The sequence below is a fragment of the Thamnophis sirtalis genome, unplaced genomic scaffold, assembly GCF_051295495.1.
Source record: "Thamnophis sirtalis isolate CommonGarterSnake01/CBP01778 unplaced genomic scaffold, rThaSir2_p1.2 scaffold_2, whole genome shotgun sequence".
NCBI lineage: Eukaryota > Metazoa > Chordata > Lepidosauria > Squamata > Natricidae > Thamnophis > Thamnophis sirtalis.
Window position 1 is genome coordinate 4,685,363 of NW_028261382.1, and position 22,047 is coordinate 4,707,409.

General features: G+C 44.9%; 1 protein-coding gene across 1 annotated transcript; it reads right to left on the reverse strand.

The window, feature by feature from the left end:
- Positions 1–248: 248 nt before the first annotated feature.
- Positions 249–21,669, reverse strand: LOXL1 (lysyl oxidase like 1). Its single transcript, XM_087704071.1, has 7 exons — positions 19,476–21,669; positions 8,559–8,667; positions 5,188–5,325; positions 3,837–3,993; positions 2,664–2,759; positions 1,402–1,517; positions 249–502 (listed from the first exon to the last, which is right to left on the reverse strand). The coding sequence occupies exons 1-7, from the start codon at positions 20,656–20,658 to the stop codon at positions 496–498; spliced, it is 1,806 nt and encodes a 601-aa protein (XP_087560197.1). The 5' UTR covers positions 20,659–21,669; the 3' UTR covers positions 249–495.
- Between the last annotated feature and the right edge of the window lie 378 nt (positions 21,670–22,047).

Below are 22,047 nucleotides of genomic sequence, written 5' to 3' on the forward strand. Positions count from 1 at the left end.
CCTCCGGATTTTGAGGCCGTGGGGATGCGGGAACGACTGCAAGTCTGGGAAAAAAAATGGCTTTTTGCAATGCTTTGAATGGTCACGAAACGGACCGTTGTAAGCCGAGGACTATCTGGACCTGCATTTACACCTTAGCTTATCTTCTGGATCTCTTCTTCCCCACCCCACCTCCCCACCCACCCCCGATCCACAGGCCTGCGAATGAGCTGCCTTCTGCATTTGGGAAACACACCAACCAGCCGAGATTCAGAACAAAAGTATTTATAAAAAGTATTATTAAAGTGACACATTTTCATTTTAACATAGTCTCAAAAAAGAAGAAGAAGAAGAAGAAGCTGTGGAAGAATTCCCATTTCTGTATAGAGCCCCCTCCCCCAGGTGCGATGAGGCCAGTCCCTCCCAGGTGGGCTACACCTTGCGCGAGGCTTTCTGCAGGAGACGAGAGGACGAGGACGCGAGGTGGTGGAAGATCTGCTCCCATCCTGGTTGAAATCAAGACCTGCGAAGGAGACACCAAGAGAGGGAAGGCTAAAATCGGAGGCCAATGCAGGAAACAAGCAGAATTACTTTCAGATCAGGCCAGGCATCTCTCAGAGTGGTGCGATGGCCTACAGGTGGAACTCTTGCCTCACAATCCAGAGGCTGTGGGTTCGAGCCCAGGTAGAGGTAGATATTTTTCTCTCTCGGGGCACAATGAGACTGTATTTGCCAATTACAACTCAGCATTGGCGACAGGGAAAAGCATCCGGCCATTAAAACACTCTGCTAGCTCCAGTCAGTCACCTAGGCTCCACCCCGTAAGGGATTATGGGTTCGTTCAAAAAAGAGCATTATGATTATGTACATAATATTATGTATGTATAGTGGTTGTTTTTCGGGTGTTTTTTGGCCATTTTTCAAGCCAAAACTAGCCTGAAAATGGCCCAAATAATAGCTAGAATAGCCAGATTATGCAGTATCCTTCCCCTGGAATGGGGAGGCAATGGAGATTTTGCAGTATCCTTCCTCTGCCATGCCCACCAAGCCATGCCATGCTCACCAAGCCATGCCCACAGGACTGGTGGTAAAAAATTTGAATCCCACCACTGGGTGGGAGGGAAAAGGGCAGGAAAGAGATCCATCTTACTCACGAAGGTCATCTGCTCTGGGAGAAGATGACTTCAGGCCAATAAAGAGTCCCACCATTTTGACAGGTGGTTCTTTCTCGGATCAAACTAACCCTGTCTCTTCACTAGCAGTGAACCTGATTTCAAGTGTCCAAGCTCTGATCCCAGGACAGTGGAGACACATTTGTTTCGAAGCGTCTCATGGTGGTCCTCTCAATGCTAGACCATCCTGTAAAATAATTGGACTCAGCCTTTCCAGGCTCCCAAAGAGAAAGTTGTTCCAGAGACTTACTGGGAGATTTTGCAGTTTGTGGTGGCCACATAGCGCCCGGTGTAGTGAACGTTGCACCTTACCACGTTGTTGGTGAAGTCTGATTCCATCACGATATATTTGGGATTTACCTGAACCTGAGAGGGTGAGAAAGCAAATCAATGATACAGAACTGGGAAGAAGGTAAAAATTCCCATACAAACCAACCAACCAACCAACCGTCCATCCAACCAACCAACCAACCAACCAACCAACCAACCAACCAACCAACCAACCAACCAATCAACCAAAAATCCAACCAACCAATCAACCAACCAAAAACCCAACTACCCAAAAACCCAAGCAACCAACCAACTCAAAACCCAACCAACCAAAAACCCAACCAACCAACCAATCAAAAACCCAAAACCCAACCAACCAACCCAAAACCCAACCAACCAACCCAAAACCCAACCAACCAACCCAAAACCCAACCAACCAACCCAAACCCCAACCAATCAACCCAAAACCCAACCAACCAACCCAAAACCCAACCAACCCAAAATCCAATCAACCAACCCACCCAAAACCCAACCCACCCAAAACCCAACCCACCCAAAACCCAACCCACCCAAAACCCAACCAACCCAAAACCCAACCAACCAACCAACCCAAAACCGAACCAACCAACCAACCAACCAACCAACCAACCAAACCAAAACCCAACCAACCAACCAAACCAAAACCCAACCAACCAACCAAAAACCCAACCAACCAACCAACCAACCAGCCAACCAAAAACCCAACCAGCCAGCAGCCAGCCAATCAACCAGCCAACCCACCAATCATCTTCTTAGATATGAAGGGCACTTCATTTTGTCCCTTGGTCCACTCATCAATGTATTTTGGCCCACCACCATGGGGGGCGTCCCTAGGACAGCATTTTTAACCTCAATGACTACAAAGATGTATGGACTTCAACTCTGAGAATTCCCCACTCAACCAATAAGTTAAAGATGCTGAGCCTGAGAGACATTGTTGTAGGGTATGATTTAAAAAGTTGAGATGGTGACCACGATGCTGTAATTGAAACTCTGTCTGGCGGGTGTTGCAACACAACCTGGCAGAGGTTTGAAAGCCCCGTTGTGTCTTTTCATCTTGACGTGCCTGACTATATTGTCGATACTCCCAGGCTCCCCTTTTTCAACAGCCACTTGAACTGGACTTCCCACCTATAACACAATCTTTATTTCCCTAAAGTATAGAAAGAAACATTTGGGGGAGTTCAAAATTTTGTGGTGCACCTTTAGGATATAATTCCCGGGCTGAACATCGGTGATATCAATCCACTGGCAATCTATGTCAGCATTGTAAGTGTCGTAGCAACCTGGACTCAGACCCTGGAAGAAAAGAAAAACATGGCTTGGACCTTTAAGTGGATAATTTAAAAAAATCTTGGGTTCAAATCTTGATGACATTTTGATAGACAATAGTTGTCGGACTGGGAAAAGATGTTTGGTGGAAAATAAGCATGAAACAGAGATAATTAGATCTCCTCTTCCTCCTCCTCCTCCTTCTTCTTCTCCTCCTCCTCCTTCTCTTCACTCCTTCTCCCCCACTCCTTCTGCCTTTTCACCACCCCTCCACCTCTTTTTTCTCTACATCTCCTCCTCTTTCTCCTCCTCTTTCTCCTCCTTCCCCCTTCTCTTTCTCCTTCTTCTCCTTGTCCTGCTACTCTTCACCTCCTTCTCCTTCCTCTCCTTCTTCTTCCTTATCCTTCTCCATCAAGGATAGAACCAAAGAATAGGACTTCAGCTGCTAATCAGCTTAATTCAATCTTCAACTCCACACACAAACACACATTTTGGATAAATATTGAAGGGTTTGCAGGCTCTGAAATCCCCCCCCCAAGATTGGGCTGCTCAGATTTTTCAGCAAACAACCCTTTTTATTAAGGGATGTGGTGGCTCGGTGGCTAAAACACTGAGCTTGTCGATCAGAAAGGTTGGCAGTTTGGCGGTTCGAATCCTTAGCGCCGCGTAATGGCGTGAGCCCCCGTTACTTGTCCCAGCTTCTGCCAACCTAGAAGTTTGAAATCACGAAAAAAAATGCAGGTAGAAAAATAGGAACCACCTTTGGTGGGAAGGTAACAGCATTTCATGCGCCTTCGGCGTTGAGTCATGCTGGCCACATGACCATGGAGACGTCTTCGGACAACGCCTAATCCTAGGTAACTCTAATGCACCTTCTCTAAGTAACCCCACTAATCCTTCAAAACCCAAAGAGTTGGGTCCAAAGTGTCATCCTTGACTCTCTAGTAATATCATAATATTGCCATCATACCTTCCACAGGTCTTGGAAGTCAGAAATAATGGCAAAAAAGGGCATTTCCCCATTTCTCAATCTCTTAAAAGATGGTCTTTCTCTGCATTAATTTGAGGGTTCTGAGAAGTGAGCCCGCCCCAAAGTAAACTCACCTGGGTATGTGATGTGCAGGCATAGCGCTTGAGATTCCCGAAGTCACAGGTGGTGTCTTCCAGACAGAAGCTAGCTTTATGGCCTTCAGCTACCTTCTTCCCCGTGGAAGCATCCAGCAAGTCGTAATGGCTGAACTCATCCATGCTGTGATAATGCCTGGAGAATGGAGAATGATGGCTTAGAAGAAACTAAAGTCAACTACAGGAAGGTTTTTGCAAGGGAAGACGCTCATAACAAGTTCTGAATGTGAATGTTATGGATGACCGTCAGAAGGTTGGTCTGCCTTCCACCTCATTTCTGAAGCTCTGGTTTCCATCTTTGACCTGCACTGCAAGGCTGTCTTTTTTTGGGAAAAGCTAGAAGCTCTCCTAAGGTGAGGAATCTTCTAGTATGAAGAGTCAGCATTGGTTGTTCTCTAGTCTGAGAGAACAAATGAACAAGAAAGGAAGGTGTGTCAACCATAGCAAGTACCAAGGTGTGATGGGATGTAGTGAGAAGGTAATCCCCCAATTTCCAGAAGAGGAAGAGACAACACAGCCCAGATATCAGGTGTGTGAGAAAGAGGGTGAAGACAGCTCCTTCTCAATAGGTCCCATATTGTAGAGGCAGATAGGAAAGTCTTCAGCCTGGCAAGATTCAAGTCTATAGGTGCACAAAAATTAAAGAACTCAGTTGAGAAAAATTGCCATGTGTCATTCATGGTTTTGGGCCTGACATATGGTGACTGATGAATTCTGGGACTTGAAGTCCACACAGCATGGCTGATGAATTCTGGGACTTGAAGTCCACACACAGTGACTGAGGCATTCTGGGACTTGAAGTCCACATGTGATATGATGGAATGCAGTGAGGAGGTGGATTCCTAGGAGGAAAAGGGTGCATTCCCGAGGAGAAAGACGCAACTCAGGGCAGCTATCATGTGTGAGAGAAAGAGGGTGAAGACAGCTCCTTCTCAATAGTTCTCAGAGTATATGATAGATAACATCTAGGAGAGTCTTCAGTCTGGCAAGATTTTTGTCGATCTTTTGTCGAAACAATAAACAACTCAGTTTGGAAGAATCGCCATGTGTCTTTCTCGGTTCAGACCTGACCCAAGATTACATGTTTTCTGGATGTGTAGAAACCGTTGAACTCTCAACCTTGCAGACCAACTGGGGAAGGGTTCACTCATTAGGCTTAAACATCCCAAAACAAGCAATTTTGCAATTAACCAGTTTTAGTGTTGGGTGGGAATGCAGTCGCTGGGTGGTGAACAATCTTGGTTAAGCTGGTTGGGTGAATTCAACCAGGCCGTTGCACACTTTCACACCACTTTCACACACCGGTTTCTGATGTTCAAGGGACACTTACTGATGGCAACTGTGCCATTCCCAAGTATGACGGGCTCGGTTGGGCAGGAAGTCCGCTGTCCCCTGATTCTTCACTCGCTGCGGGAAACGCAGTAGCACCCGGACGTCGTAATCGGTCGCTTCCGCGGTATAAGCCGTGCTGGACGAAAAAGAAACCGAGATACGAGAGGAAGAATATAACTTTGGTGCTCAACTGAATCAATTCTAACAAATCTAACGACTGAACGAACGAATTGTTTCCTGCAAAAGCCCACTCCCCTTTTGCTCCTCTTTTATGTCTTATGGGTGGGCCTGTTGTAGAAAAAACAGGACACGCAAGCCAGCTCTTCAGGGAAGGAATAGTTTATTTGCGCAGGTTCATAGCAAAGGCCTGAACATTGAATGAAATTCAGGGACTTCCTTATATAGTTTATCACTTTCAGCTAAAGCCATCTGTTAGTTTTGGAAACACCCCTCAAGATTTGCCCTTGAGTTACAGCAATATTATGTCTACAGGAAGTTATAATACATAGTCAGCTAACGGAGCAGAGTAGCTCGTATTTTGAGGAACTGACAATATACGTCTACCAAACAGATTTACAGTCAAGCCAGCAGATAGATTAAAATAGATTGCTTCAGCAGATTTCAGCAGATTTCACGTGCAGACTTCCTTCTAACCAGTGTCAACCGCACCATGTTTTAAAAGCAGACTTTGCAATTTCTATATATGAACAGTTAAAGCTTAATATCATGAAACCCTACCTTGGTTCAGCCTGCCACCTCAGCCCATTCACCTTCCATCTGTGACTTTACTCCCATGTCGACCCTGATTTCTGAGCTGTTCTTTTCTTCTGGCAGCTCTGCGCATGCGCACACTGGGAACAGGCTCCAGCTGTTCCTCTGCCTCACTGAAGTCTAGCTCCGTAGGCACCTGATCACCACCAGACGGCCTCGGCCCCGTCTTTGCCTCTGACACAGAGCCCTCGTCCGAGCTTTCCCCAGCCTCTAGGACTGGTCAATGTTCCTCCCCAACCTCCTCACTGTCCGACTCTGCTTCCAGTTCTGCTGGCGGGACACAACATATACTGATGTGTGTTTGAGTGTGTGTATGAAACTCTGGCTTGCGAATTGTGAATTGCAAGATGAGAATTGTGTCACTCTATGGATGTCACAAATCACGAGTCTCGGCACCCATTTTTAGCTTAAGATGTTTCATTAAAAGGGAGAAGTTTTTGTCTGAACCGACGGCATCTGATGACTGCTTCATCAGATGCAATCATCCAGGTTTAAACCAAGGATGTCCAGGCATGGCGACTTGAAGACCTTGTGAACTTCAACTCCCAGAATTCCCCAGCCAGCCAGAAAACCTGTGGATTCTGGGAGTTGAAGTCCACAAGGTTCTTCAAGTCGCCAAAATTTAAACTCTGTGCAAACTACTTCCATCTCGGTGAAAACGCAGCTTTTAAAATCCATGTAAATAATATCTTTTTGAGCTCTTTCTCAGCGTTCCTTACTTAAAATTCCATTTAAGGGCCTTCTTGAACGGGCTGTCCAATCTTCCTTCAATTAAATCCCGGCTTAACGGAATTGAAGAGTCTGAGCAATTTTTTCCCCCTTTTAAAATAAATTATCGTTTTGGCCAGTTGGTAATCTACACTTGGAGGCCAGTCGATGTGGCTTGGATAAGTTCCCAGTTTCGTTTTGCCTTTTTAAAGCAAGGAAATATATTCAACATGTTTATTAAGGGCTGCCAACCTTGCTCCGCCCTGTATGGGTTTCCTACCCTCTCTTTTATTTTGGCTTCTTTTTAGGAAGTTCCTTCCCCCATTCTATCTTCAAGTTCAGCATTTCCTCTGTGTTTCTGACAGTGAAACCTCTCCATTGTTTCTCGGTTTTGTTGGCACTTGTCAACTGACTTCAAAATTAAGAGTAAACTTTGCCATATCTGAACTTTTATTCCCCCCGTCCTTTTATCACCAAAAGATGCCACTAACGAGCCCCAGCTGCATTGTTAAACTTGCATCCCGAAAAGACTCACAGGAGACTTCTGCTGAGTCACAACAGGTAGTGACATGGTTGTTAAGTGAATACGGCTTCCCCAATTGACTTGGCTCACCAGAAGGTTACAAAAGGGAATCACGGGATCCCATCATCATGATCACGATCCATTCTAATTGCCGATTCAGTTTCCAAATATCTGGATTTTGATCGTGTGACCTTGCGAATGGTGCAATGCTCATAAGTGTGGAAAAACAATCGTAAGTCACTTTTTTCAGGGTAGATGGAATGATGGTTCAATGGAATTATAGCTAGAATGATAGATGAAGATCTGGAAATATAGATGAGAGAGGATAGATAAATAAATAGATCAATAGAATTAAAGCTGGAATGATAAAGATCTGGAATGATAGATGGCATGATAGATAAATAGTTCAATAGAATTATAGCTAGAATGATAAATAAAATCTGGAAATATAGATGACAGAGGATAAATAAATAGATCAATAAAATTATAGCTAGAATGATAGATAAAATCTGGAATGATAGATGACAAAAAAGATCAATAGAATTATAGCTAGAATGATAAAGATCTGGAATGATAGATAAATAACTCGATAGAATTGTAGCTAGAATGATAGATAAATCAGGAATGATAGATGACAGAGGATAAATAAATAGATCAATAAAATTATAGCTAGAAAGCTAAAGATATGGAATGATAGATGGCATGATAGATAAATAGTTCAATAGAATTAGAGCTAAAACGATAAAATAAAATCTGGAAATATAGATGACGGAGGATAGATAAATAAATAGGTCAATAGAATTATAGCTAGAATGATAGATAAAATCAGGAATGATAGATGAGAGAGGATAGATAAATAGATCAATAGAATTAAAGCTAGAATGATAAATAAAATCTGGAAATATAGATGACAGAGGATAAATAAATAGATCAATAAAATTATAGCTAGAATGATAGATAAAATCTGGAATGAGAGATGAGAGAGGATAGATAAATAAATAGATCAATAGAATGAAAGCTAGAATGAAAGATCTGGAATGATAGATGGCCTGACAGTGAAATAGCTCAATAGAATTATAGCTAAAATGATAAAATAAAATCTGGAAATATAGATGAGAGATGACAGATAAAAGACAGAATGATAGTGGGCTGGATAGAATGATAGATAATATATCCATGATAACTTATTGGTTAGCGTGGCCAGTTTGATTTTTTTCTTTCTTATAAAAATCGCTCCTAATTGGTTGGTCTACAACCCAATGATGCTGTGTCTTGCTTGGCCATGCAGGTTGGACAAACAAACAAACAAACAAACAAATGAATGAATGAACAATTAAGCAAAGAAGAGAACATGGAGAGAGGGTTACCTTGCGAGACACTTCTCTTCAGCTGCGCAACGGAGTGAGTAGAGGTGAGCTCTCTGAACGTAAGTGGATGCTTGGACATAATTTGGATCCGGCACAAGATCAGGGAGCCCTAGGGAGGGAAGCAAGGATTGGGAGGAGCTTAGAAACGTAGGATGCAAAACTTGACGAGGAGACATCAGAATTCAATCGAAGTCCAACAGGGTTTTACTGATCTGACTTTCTAAGTTCTCGTCCCTCTTACCTGCAAATCTTTAACGGTTAACATTTTTATTAAGTTACTAGCTGAATACCCATGCTCCGCTATGAAACTGCATGATCAGGCTTGATAAATCGACACTTAGCAGCTTGAAAATAAATGAGTAGTTACGATTGCCCTCCCCTCTCCCCTTCTCCCCCCTCAGGCTTAGCCTACAGAGGCCTCTCCCATCTTATCCCCTTCTTTCCCTCAGTCTAACTCCTTAGCATCAGAGTGTTTTTCAGGTGTGGGGGAGTAGAATGTCTAAACTCCCAGCCTGCAGGCCGGATGAGTCACGTGCTGACCACGCCCAAGTGGCAGTTGGAACAGAGTTCTTTTCAGGTGGGGAGGGGGAGTAGAATGTCTAACCCCCCACCGTATTTGTTTCGGGAGAGTAAGTAATCTGTGTACCAAGTTTGGTTGAAATTGCTCGAGGTGTTCCAGAGTTATGCTGGAACATACACACACAAGGACAGCCATATCTATCTATCTATCTATCTATCTATCTATCTATCTATCTATCTATCTATCTATCTATCTATCTATCTATCTATCTACCTACCTACCTACCTACCTACCTACCTACCTACCTACCTACCTACCTACCTATTGATAGAGATACATAGAGATCATATATATATATATATATATATATATATATATATATATATATATATATATATATATATATATATATATATATATATATATATATATATATATATATATATATATATATATATATATGTTTTCTGAGGTTTTCGCGGGTGTTACTATGTAGGTCTCTAGTTGTTCGGGTTTTCTCCCGCGTAGAATTGGATATGTCTTTGCGACGTTTCGACGAAGTCACATTCGTCATCTTCAGGCTGCTGCTGACTACTTCAGGAAAACACCAAACCTGAAGTAGTCAGCAGCAGCCTGAAGATGACGAATGTGACTTCGTCGAAACGTCGCAAAGACATATCCAATTCTACGCGGGAGAAAACCCGAACAACTAGAGACCTACATATATATATATATATATATATATATATATATATATATATATATATATATATATATATATATATATATATATATATATATATATATATATATATATACATATATACATATATACACACACATACACACACATACACACACATACACACACATACACACACATACACACACATACACACACACATACACACACACATACACACACACATACACATACACATACACACACACACACACACACACACACACACACACACATATATATATATATATATTTAAAGTCACAACCCCTGGTATGCCCCAATTATGGGAAGAAGCTAACTGCTTCCATTCTATTTATCAGCACAAATAAACACACACACACACACACATATATAGAGATAGATAGATAGATAGATAGATAGATATACAGTAGATATAGATAGATATAGATAGATAGATGATATAGTGATAAAGATAGATAGATAGAGATACATAGATGATATAGAGATAGAGATAGATAGAGATAGATAGATAGAGATATAGGTATAGGTATAGGTATAGATATAGATATAGATATAGATATAGATATAGATATAGATATAGATATAGAGATAGAGATAGAGATAGAGATAGAGATAGAGATAGATAGATAGATAGATAGATAGATAGATAGATATAGATAGATAGATGATAGATAGATGATAGATAGATAGATAGAGATAGAAATAGATGATATAGAGATAGAGATAGATAGAGATAGATATAGATAGATAGAGATAGAGAGATAGAGAGATAGATAGATAGATAAGAGATAGAGAGATAGATGATATAGAGATAGATAGATATAGATAGATGATGATATAGCGATAGAGATAGATAGAGGCCACCAAAACTGGATGCAACCAAATTTTAAAGCTTCCCATTCCTCACTTTTCGGTCCTTCTCTGTACTTTCAGATGTCCTTCCTCAAAGCACATCAAGATACACCCCCCCCTCCTCCAAAGGGCTGACTCCTGTCTCCTTAAGAGAGGCCCTAGCAAGGCATGAAGAGATGCTGACAAGACACTTTATTCTCTCTCTCTCCCCCATTCCCTCCCCCAACATATCTCTGAAGAGACTCGGTGCAAAAAGGAACCGAGCCAGCATGTCAATGAGATTAGTCAAGGTGCATCCCAAAAACTCTGCTGTGGGTTTTGACAAGCGCCCCGCGGGGCTCCCCCGACTGGTTTTTCCACAAGCAAAAAAAAAAAGAACAATGCCGCCTTGTTTTTCCTGACCGGTCTCCGTGGAAGGAATCACGTCACCAGTTTAGCTCTTGTTTCCTGTCTCTGTCAATTGATGCCTTCTGCTGATGTCAGGCCCAAGGGAGCCTTACTTTGAGACAAGTCAAAGAAGGATTAGGGGGGAAGGTTGGGAAGGGAGGGGGAAAAACCCATTTTGGGTTGGTTTGAGTACAGAGTTGTCGCCGCCAAAATATCAATAATAATCCAAAGGGAGACTTCTTCCTGAAGCCCCCGAGATTTCTTCCGTAAGGGTCTTAGGTAGATGAATGATCACAACTAGATGAGCTGAATCTTAGAAGACGGAATCAGGGTGCTGGAAGTGATCTAGTGGACGATCACTTGAAGCATAGAAACCACAGCATAGAATCAACGTGGTTTTCCCAGTTGCAATGCATGTTTCCTTTTTTAAGATTCAGTCTTCAACCAGGTTTCAACGGCATTAAAGCAGGGTTCCTAACAGTTCGCACCTATTTGGTAGAACCGGTTCGTCAAATCTACCGAACCGGTTAGAAGAGGTTCCACCAGTGGACCCGGAAAGCCGGCCACACCTACAGAAGAGATTCCAACAATTTTTTGAAACCCACCACTGGTCCTTGGATATGATTATTCTACACTATCATGCTCCTATTTATAAAACTCAGTGCCTCTGTGAAAGGTAAGGATGACTACTGCGTTTGTGGTGCAATCAGAACATTGCGTGTGTTTGGTTTGTGTGTTTTAATGCAAACCAAAGATGCCTTTTCAAAAAACAAGTTTACATCCTATTCTTATGCATGCCAGTGCTGTGTGTGAGGTCATTTAAGGTGGTTCTGACAAGTGTCGTCGGCATCTTCATATCCGTTCACGTGGGCGGCAAGCCACTCCCATCCGGTCACATGGGTGGCAAGCCACTCCCACAAAGGAGGCCACACCCACAGAGTAGGTTCCAAAATTTTTTGAAACCCACCACTGGGTGGGTGGGTTTCTGTGTATCAGGAATGCTGGAGAATTGCAGGTTATTTCACAAACGTGCCCCCCTCCTTCCTCCCCGCCAACCAAGCCTGGGTTTAGTAAGTGGAAAGCATAACGGAGGACTTGCAATCACGCCAACGCCTACTCAGGCATGGAAAAAAAACACACACCTCCCAGTGGGACACTGAGGCAGGAATGTTAAGAGGAGCCGTTGCTAAGTGACCGTTGTACATATACAGGAATGCAGGGGAAATAAATCTAATCAGAGGCATCTGGATGGAGCCAATGCAGGCAGTTAGCATCTGTTGGTCATTTGGTCAGCTGGGGAGATGGGGAGGCTTAGGGGAAAGAGTGAGTGGGCTTAAAAAGCCATTGTTCTGATCTAGGCTCCCCCCCCTAAAAGCACGAAGCAGATTCCTGGCCCCCTGGCAAAAAAAAAACCCCTTTATTAAATGAATTCTTCTCATTCATGTTAAGGTTTGAGAATAGCTTGAGACCCATAGAAGTTTGAGAACACATCCAAGTCACAATGAGCCCGAGAGAATCTTAAAGGGAGGCTTGACTAACAATCAGCATTTAATCTTTGACCAGAGTTTAAAGACTTGATGGTCAGTCTTTCCCAACATACCCTAAGAATATGCAGGGAAGAATTATCCTTCAGAGAAGGTGTAGCTCCTTATTATACATCACTAGCCTTCTGCCAATTACCTCCACTAGACCGATTAGATCCCACAGATTAGGCCTCCTCCGAATTCCATCCGCCGGCCAATGCCAACTGGCGACTACCCGGAGGAGAGCCTTCTCTGTGGCTGCTCCGACCCTCTGGAACGAACTCCCCGTGGAGATTCGAACCCTCACCACCCTCCAGGCCTTCCGCAAAGCCCTTAAAACTTGGCTGTTCCGACAGGCCTGGGGCTAAAGAGCTGTTGCCCCCCCCCCGTCTCGAATGGTATGACTGCTGTGTGTTTTTTAAATTATGTATTGTTATGTTCCGTTTTATTTTTTGTCTGTACCCCCTTCCCCTGATTTGAATTGTGAGCCGCCCTGAGTCCCCTTGGGGAAAAGGGCGGCATATAAATGTAATCAAATCAAATCAAATCAAATCAGCCTTATCTCTTTCCCACGATGGGCCATTTGGCCCCCTGTTTTTTTTATTGAGAATTTTGAAAAAAAAAACTTTTACAAATATTTACTTCCCTCTCCCTCTCCCCCCGAACCTCTCCCCCAACTCCCCCCCCCCGACTTCCCAGAACCAATACCGGGTATAAATCTTTAACAAAAACATTCTAAAATAAACTTTTTAAAAAGTTAATATCTTTCATTTGAGCTTCAACTCCTTGCTAGGCTAGCTCTAAACAGATTATATAGCATTCCTTGTTTCTTCAGTCATAAACTATCTGGAATTTCTTAGTCCCATATTTATTTTGAGTATAGTCAATCCATCTTCTCCACTCCAGTTTATATCTCTCGTTTGAGTGGTCCTTGAGATATGCTCATATTTTAGCCAGCTCTGCTAGGTTTGTTACTTTCAATGTCCATTCTTGAATAGTAGGCAAGTCTTCCTTCTTCCAGTATTGCGCCACCAGCAGTCTAGCTGCGGTTATTAAATGCAAAATCAGTTTAATCTCTGCAACATTTGGCCCCCTGTTTTGAAGGGCACAGATCAAAGGCGAGATATGTTCTTAGGCAGAAGGAGGACATATCAAAGGTGTCAGTTTTACAGCTCTTTACAGCTCCATTCCGGGATAAGTTCTATGCTCATAGATTGCAGATTGGTAAGAGTTGAAATGGCAAGGATCACAAATGTTTTGACATTTGCCAGATATTCTACAGACTCTAATAACGTTGCCCCAGGGAGTCAGTTGCAGGGAAGAAAAGGCACTTACAGCATGCAAGCATATACGTTACAAATACAAGGCATAATATATGTGTTGCAGAAAACAAATGTTTCTATTAAAACCAACAGGTTTGTATCCTTATTACTATTCCCCTTCATTCACATTCAGCCAAGGCCTGGCAAACAGTCTTTCAAAGGAATATTCATGACCACAGACCTTATCTAGCTTGGAAAGCTGCCATGTCAATATTTCCCAAATGAGGTGCGGTGCAAGGAAAGGCTATAGCAATAGCAATAGCAGTTAGACTTATATACCGCTTCATTGGGCTTTCAGCCCTCTCTAAGTGGTTTACAGAGTCAGCATATCGCCCTCACAGTCTGGGTCCTCATTTCACCCGCCTCGGAAGGATGGAAGGCTAAGTCAACCTTGAGCTGGTGAGATTAGAACCGCTGAACTGCAGATAACAGCCAGCTGAAGTGGCCTGCAGTACTGCACCCTAACCACTGCGCCACCTCGGCTCAAGACACAGAGTCTCTGAGATTCGCTGGGCACAGAGACTCTGAGATTCACGGACAGATCTTCACACTCCTGAAGTGAATCTAATGACTGAATGAACGAATGGTTTCCTGCAAAAGCCCCCTCCCCTTTCGCTCCTCTTTTATGTCTTATGGGAGGGGCCAATCACCTTCCACCTGTGGCTTTACTCCCAAGTCGACCCTGATTTCTGAGTTGCAACTCTGCCCATGCGCACACTGGGAACAGGCTCCAGCTGTTCCTCTGCCTCACTGCGGTCTAGCTTCGTAGGCACCTGATCACTGCCAGACGGCCTCATCCTCGTCTCTGCCTCCGATGCAGAGCCCTCGTCCGAGCCTTCCCCAGACTCCAGGACTGGCCCAGGCTCCTCCCGAAACCTCCTCACTGTCCGAATCTGCTGCCAGCTGTGCTGGCAGGCCACAACAGCTATAGATTGCTTATCCAAGGCCCTCTTTGTCTCAGACCACGCGCTTAGGGGAAGTTTCACCCATTGATTTAATCAAAAGTGGAACAAAGCAGGGAGCCTGATTCACCCCTTTATGCTAAGCTACAAATCACAGTTTTATTTGCAAGCCACAGTCTGCAAACCGTGCCATGGCTTTAGTTTTAGCTTTCTGATTCTTTTAGTGACATGATTGGAGCCCGGGAAATTTTAAAAGGAGGAGAGAGGGGGGAACGTAATGGTGTCCTTTCTGAAAACCGGAGCAGGTTTTCTTCCAGGAAGGAGATGGGCCTAGGGCCAAAAATGGGAAGTGACATTTCAGGTGACCTTACATTTAATAGTTTTTATTCTGGTTTTTTTTTGCATTCCGAGTCTTTTAAAAATTTCCCTCCCTCCTTTCTTTTTCTTTTCTCTTTTTTCTTTTTTTTCTTCTTTCTTTTTTCTTCTTTCTTTCTTTCTTTCTTTCTTTCTTTCTTTCTCTCTCTCTTTCTCTGTCCTTTCTTTCTTCTCTATCATTTATCTCTCTCTCTCCCAATCTCCCTCCCTCTGTCCGTCCGTTCATCTGCCTGTCTGTCTATCTGTCCGTCCATCCATCATCTGTCTGTCTGTCTGTCTGTCTGTCTATCTATCTCTATCTCTATCTCTATCTCTATCTCTATCTCTATCTCTATCTCTATCTCTATCTCTATCTCTATCTCTATCTCTATCTCTATCTCTATCTCTATCTCTATCTCTATCTCTATCTCTCTATCTCTCTATCTCTCTATCTATCTATCTATCTATCTATCTATCTATCTATCTATCTATCTATCTATCTATCTATCTATCTATCATCTATATCATCTACCTAATCTACATCTGCCTGCCTGCCTTCCTCTCTCTCTCTCTCTTCTATCAATCATCTCCCTCAAAAAGGGGCTATTATTGGTGGGAATAACAGTCAAACTAAGAAAACGTGCAATGTTTTTATTTGTCAGTAGAGGGCGCCAGAATACTGAAACTGTCACTCCCACCATGGTGTTATTGTATTCTGGGTTGATGGGGGAAAAAAAAAAGCTTTTTAATGACAACAAAACAACTTTTAAAAACTTTTGGTACTGACCGAACGTCGTGTCTGCAACTTTGACCCAGCAGCAAAATGGGAGAACATCACTGGGGTGGGGAGAAGAAGCATAGTGGGTGAGAACCGGGGCTAAAAAACATGCAAAGGGGCACCAGCTGGGTAGGAAGGGTATGGAGGTAGGTGGGTGGAGATGGGGGGGAAATGGGGGCCAGATCTGAAAGCCATCCAAGAAAAAGGGGAGTGAACTGAACCACTGAACAGAACACATCATACAACTTGGAGGTCTTCTATCCTGTTTCCCTGAAAATAAGACCTCCCCGATAATAAACCCAATTGGGCTTTTGAGTGCATGTGCTACAAGAAGCCCTCCCCAAACAAATTGCAACACAGCAGCTGCCATGAAGTGACCATGCTTGCCACTTCTTGCACCTCAAAAATAATAAGACCTCCCAGAAAATAAGGCCAAGTGCTTATTTTTTTTGGGGGGGGGGAGTTCAAAAGAAAATAAGACCCTGCCTTATTTTTGAGGAAATACGGTAGTCCAATTCTCTGCTCAAGGAGCAGAGCCTATACCAATGATGCCTAACCTTTCCCGGACCGAGTGCTGAAAGCCTGTGCCCTTGTGTGCAAATTCATGCCTTGAACCCCCCCCCCCCCAATGCAATGCACGCACACCAGTACATGCACCCTGCCTCCCTGCATGCACTCTGCCACACAGGTGTGGCAGAGACGCGAAGACCAGCTGGCCAGCGGGAGGCATGGGTGTATGTGCTACAGTGCTGGCGTGCCATCAGAGAGAGGGCACTGTGTGTCCCCTCTGGCATGCGTGCCACAGCTGATCAATTGATCGATAGTTGATAAAGAGCCGAGGTGGCGCAGTGGTTAAATGCAGCACTGCAGGCTACTTCAGCTGACTGCAGTTCTGCAGTTCGGCTGTTCAAATCTCACCGGCTCAGGGTTGACTCAGCCTTCCATCCTTCCGAGGTGGGTAAAATGAGGACCCGGATTGTTGTTGGGAGCGATATGCTGACTCTGTAAACCGCTTAGAGGGGGCTGAAAGCCCTATGAAGTAGTATATAAGTCTAACTGCTATTGCTATTGCTATCAATCTCTTCTTCAAAACTTCCAGTGTTGGAGCATTCACAACTTCTGGAGGCAAGTCGTTCCACTGATTAATGGTTCTCACTGTCAGGAAATTTCTCCTTAGTTCTAGGTTGCTTCTCTCCTTGATTAGTTTGTTATGCCTTACCGGAGGACATCTGGAGAACCATGGGCAAGGAATGCATTACTGGACAAAGCAGGAGGTTGGTGCATGATTGAGAGGTGTGAGAACTTGAGGGACCACTGTGGACCTTATGTTCCACACCTGTAGTTTAGCGTCTTCGTCCCAACAAGGCCCACAATTCATAAAGGGAACGTTTCAGGAGAATATGAGATTGTGAAGAACGTTCGTGGCTCACACCACGAATCGGATCTACTCAACTTTACTCACTCTTCACAGTCCTGAAACTTTGGGCTAGCGTGGGGGAATCCATCTACAACTAGGACGGTACTGGGAAGATTTTGGAAAACGTCTGCCCTGGGAAGGTGGCCCCGCTATAAATCTTGAGGATTGTGTTGGCCGCTGAGGAAACGGAAGGAGACTTAAATGCAAAGCTTATTGAAATAAGGAAACAGAAAAAGATGCGTTCTCTTGGTGGAGAGAACACATATTGGGCAGATTGATATCTATAGGAGCTCTGCTAGGAGACTCCAACTGTGAGATAATGATGGTGACTATCTCAGATATGATAAGATATGAAGTAAGCTTCAAGCTTCAATATCATGCATCTTACAGATGTTATAGATAAAAACCACAGAGGTTCATGTGGACATGAGACTGAAAGAAATCACAATAGATTGTGATGGATCTTCTAAGGAGCACTGCCTGAGATAATTTTGATGTTCTGGCACCAACTCCTAGTTATGATGGTATCTTCTTCTGAGCTCACAATCACAACCTCACAATCGATGCAGAAGCTACGCATGGAGCCAAGAGTAGAATACAATAGAATTACATTGTTGGAAAAGACCTTGGAGGTCTTCTAGTCCAACCCCCTGCTCAGGCAGGAGACTTTACACCATTTCAGACAAATGGTTGTCCAACCTCTTCTTAAAAACTTCCAACGTTGGAGCAATCACAACATCTGGAGGCAAGTTGTCCCACTGCTTAATTATTGTCAGGAAATTTCTCCTTAGTTGCTTCTCTCCTTGATGAGTTTCCACCCATCGCTTCTTGTTCTACCCTCAGGTGCCTTGGAGAATAGCTTGACTCCCTCTTCTTTGGGGAAGCCCCTGAGATTTTGGAAGATTGCTATCATGTCTCCCTTGGTCCTTCTTTTCATTAACTCTAGACATACCCTGCAACCGTTCTTCATCTGTTTTAACCTCCAGTCCCCTAATCCTCTTTGTTGCTCTTCTCTGCACTCTTTCTAGAGTCTCCACCATCTTTTTTACATCGTGGTAACCAAAAAAGAGCAAGCGAAAGATACATGCCCAGCATCACAAGACAAGACAGAGAGACCTTCACATGGATTAGAGAAGAAATGAAAGTATACGATACCATCTTGGGAGTAAAATAATTGAAATGGAAGGAGGTTAGTCGCCTAGCAAGAAGAACTGAGGGCAGGTAAACCTGCAGTCATAGAAGAGATCCCAGTAAGTCAAAAGCACCCACAAAAGAAAAGAGATTTTAAAACAAGATGGATCGAAGATATCAGCAAGTATTTTGGGCCCAATTAGCCAAAGAAAGCTCAGGACCGTTTGGGTTAGAAATATGCTGAAGAGGCCTTCATCCTACAGCAAATAGACAATGGCTAAAATGATGATGATGGTGATTCTTTTGATCGTCATTGTTCTGGTATTGAAAACACCCATTTGGGTTCTCTTAACCCCAAAAGAATGCTAAGGAACCTAAAGGTAAAGTTTCCCCTCGCACATGCTAGTCGTTCCCGACTCTAGGGAGCAGTGCTCATCTCCGTTTCAAAGCCGAAGAGCCAGTGCTGTCCGAAGACATCTCCGTGGTCATGTGGCTGGCATGACTCAAAGCCGAAGGCGCACGGAATGCTACTAACTTCCCACCAAAGGTGGCCCCTATTTTTCTACTTGCATTTTTACGTGTTTTCGAACTGCTAGGTTGGCAGAAGCTGGCACAAGGAACGGGCGCTCACTCCTTTACGCAGCGCTAGGGATTCGAACCGTTGAGCTGCCGGCATGACTAAAATGCCAAAGGCGCACGGAACGCTGTTCCCTTCCCACCAAAGGGGGTACCTATTTTTCTACTTGCATTTTTACCTGCTTTCGAACTGCTGGGTTGGCAGAAGCTGGGACAAGTCACGGGAGCTCACTCCGCTATGCGGCGCTAGGGATTCGAACCGTCAAACTGCCGACCTTTCTGATCGACAAGCTTAGCATCTTAGCCACTGAGCAACCATGTCCCTCTAAGACGTGAAACCTAAGGTGCTCCGATTTGGGGTTGGCCACAAAATCTCACAGTAGATTCTCCCACCACAACCCAAACACTCTTCCCACAGTCAAAGACTCACCGCGTCCATTCTGATTTGGTCTGTAGACGCTGCCCACGCTCACGCGGCCTTGGTTGACTCCTTGGTTGTCTGGAATCAACTGGGGAGTTTCGGAATTCCGGATAGGAAGGTAGGGCTCAGGCCGAGGGACCCCATGGGGGTCTAAGGGCCGGAAAGGAGGCTGAGGTTCCACGTTGCGAGCAGGAACGTAAGGCTCTTCGGGAACCTGCCCGAAGGGAGGATACTGCCTCGCCCATGGCTCGTTGCTGTAGCCGGGACCAGCATTGGCAGGTGATCCGGAGTGGACATGCAAGTTATCTGCGAGGGGGACTCCTTGGCCCTGGTTCTGAGTGGACGGGTAGGAATCTGGGACATTTTGGTCAAAGCTAGTTCCAGTGTCGTGGTAGAGGCTGTGGGAATACCGTCTGTCTAAGCCATCTGGAGACGGGAGCTGTTGGGCGGGAGGCACGTAGGGCCTCTCCTGGACAGGGGCGTAAGGTTGAGCTTGGTAGGGATTCTGCTCTTCTGCATACTCTTCGTACCTCACTCTGGGTTGAAACGGGTTCACCACTCCAGCGCTGGCTGATGCGGCGGCCACGGCGCCGCCCCACGTCCCAGTGGTGCGGTAGTAATTGTGGCTCTCATCGTACACCCGGGCCCCCTGCGGGTCGTAGGTCTCGTACTGGTTGGCGTAAGGGGGCTGAGGGTAGGAGCCCTGCGGGTAGAGCTGCCCAAACGCGACGTACGAAGAGGATGCAGCGCCCACCTGCCGCTGACGAGGAGTGGCGGACCATGGACGATGGAAGTTGGAATTGCTCTCTCCGGCGGTTCCTTCTCTCCAGTTCTCTGGGACCTGCCCAAAGCCGAAGGGGTGCCTAGTTTGTCCACGGACCGTATCAGATCCTGACCTGATGGGTAAGGTTGGTGCTTGCCGCCGAGTGTTGCCTGCAGTCCGTTGTCCTTGATTGGTGGCGGCATCGGCCAACATCACTCTGGCGCTACTCTCGGCTCTTACGTGGCCCGCCGGGACGTACTCCGAGCCGGAGTTCAGGAGACTGTACAGCCTTCCGTTATTCTCCCACTGGATCATCTGCCTCCAGTGACCATTGTCCGCATTGCCCTGTTGTGGGTTTTGTCCGCGGACCAGCAGAAATGCGGCAGAACCCATCAATACCCAGAGGTCCCAGAAGCCGTGAGCTGTCATGATGAGGCTGAGATCAAGAGGGTTGACCTTGGTGGATGTTTGTCAGGGCAGGAAAAACAGCTCCGTGAAACAGCCCAGGGGCCGAGTTGTGAGGACTGGCTTCTCCCCTTCTCCGCTTCCCTTAGCAAGCTGATCTCAACGCTGTCCATTCCTCGCTTCTGCTAAGATGCCCCAGGAGTTCTCAGCAAATTTCATCTTGGAGGAAAAGAAAAGCCTGCAAAGAATGAGGCTGCGGAGCAAAGGGGAGAGAGAAAGATACAGAAAGAGAGAGGGAGAGAGAGAGGGAGAGAGAGAGAGAAGAGGGAAGAGAGAAGAGAAGAGAGAAGAACCTCAAAAGTTTTTCTTGACTTTGGTCTTCTCTGTGTTGAGTCTTCCTTTCTTTTCTTTTTTACATTGCCTGCTTGCAAAGGAAGTTGGTGGATCTCAGTTGCTGGATGGTTTGGTTCCTGCTCTGAATGAATAAGCAACTAGCTCTCAGAAATGCTGGGGAAGTTTTAGGAGTCTCTGCAAGCAGTCTGCTTCACAGGGTCCTAAAACCAGCCAGTTTCCCCTCGGTTCGCCTTCCAGCATTTGTTCTATCCTTCTAAGCCTGAAAAGAAAAGTTCTGAGAAAAATTAGGCAGCATATTTTCCGAAATAGGCAAAGAAAGAGTCAAGCTGGAGATGAAACTCAAGTACTTTGGCCACCTAAGGAGAAGGAAGGACTCCCTGGAGAAGATCCTAATGCTGGGAAAGATGGAGGGCAAAAGAAGAAGGGGACGACAGAGAAGGAGGTGGCTGGAAGGATTGCAGAGGATGGTAGAGGACAGGAAGGCCTGGAGGAACATTGTCCATGGGGTCGTGATGGGTTGGACACAACTTCACAACTAAGAACAACAACAATCAAAGAATGTGAAGAGAGAAAGAGAGGGAGAAGGAATAGTGGAGAAGAGGAGAAAAGAGAAGGGGAGGAGGTGGAGGAAGAAGAAGAAAGAAGAGGAAGAAGAACAAGAACAAGAACAAGAAGACAGAGAAGGAGGTGGCTGGATGGAGTCTCCGAAGCAGCTGGCGTGAGCTTAAATGGACTCCAGAGGATGGTAGAGGACAGGAAGGCCTGGAGGAACGTTGTCCATGGGATCGCGATGGGTTGGACACGACTTCGCAACTAACAGCAGCAACAATCAAAGAATGTGAAGAGAGAAAGAGAGGGAGAAGGAATAGTGGAGAAGAGGAGAAAAGAGAAGGGGAGGAGGTGGAGGAAGAAGAAGAAGAAAGAAGAGGAAGAAGAACAAGAACAAGAAGACGGAGATTGAGGTGGCTGGATGGAGTCCCTGAAGCAGTCAGCGTGAGCTTCAATGGACTCCAGAGGATGGTAGAGGACAGGAAGGCCTGGAGGAACGTTGTCCATGGA

Excerpts from the sequence above, each read along its gene's own strand:
- LOXL1 (XM_087704071.1), bottom strand. The coding sequence starts at position 20,658 with ATGACAGCTCACGGCTTCTGGGACCTCTGGGTATTGATGGGTTCTGCC. Across the intron at positions 2,760-3,836 it reads CCTGCACATCACATACCCAG|GGTCTGAGTCCAGGTTGCTA; the intron begins GTGAGTTTACTT and ends CTTTTCTTCCAG. Across the intron at positions 1,518-2,663 it reads CCGGGAATTATATCCTAAAG|GTTCAGGTAAATCCCAAATA; the intron begins GTGCACCACAAA and ends TCACCCTCTCAG.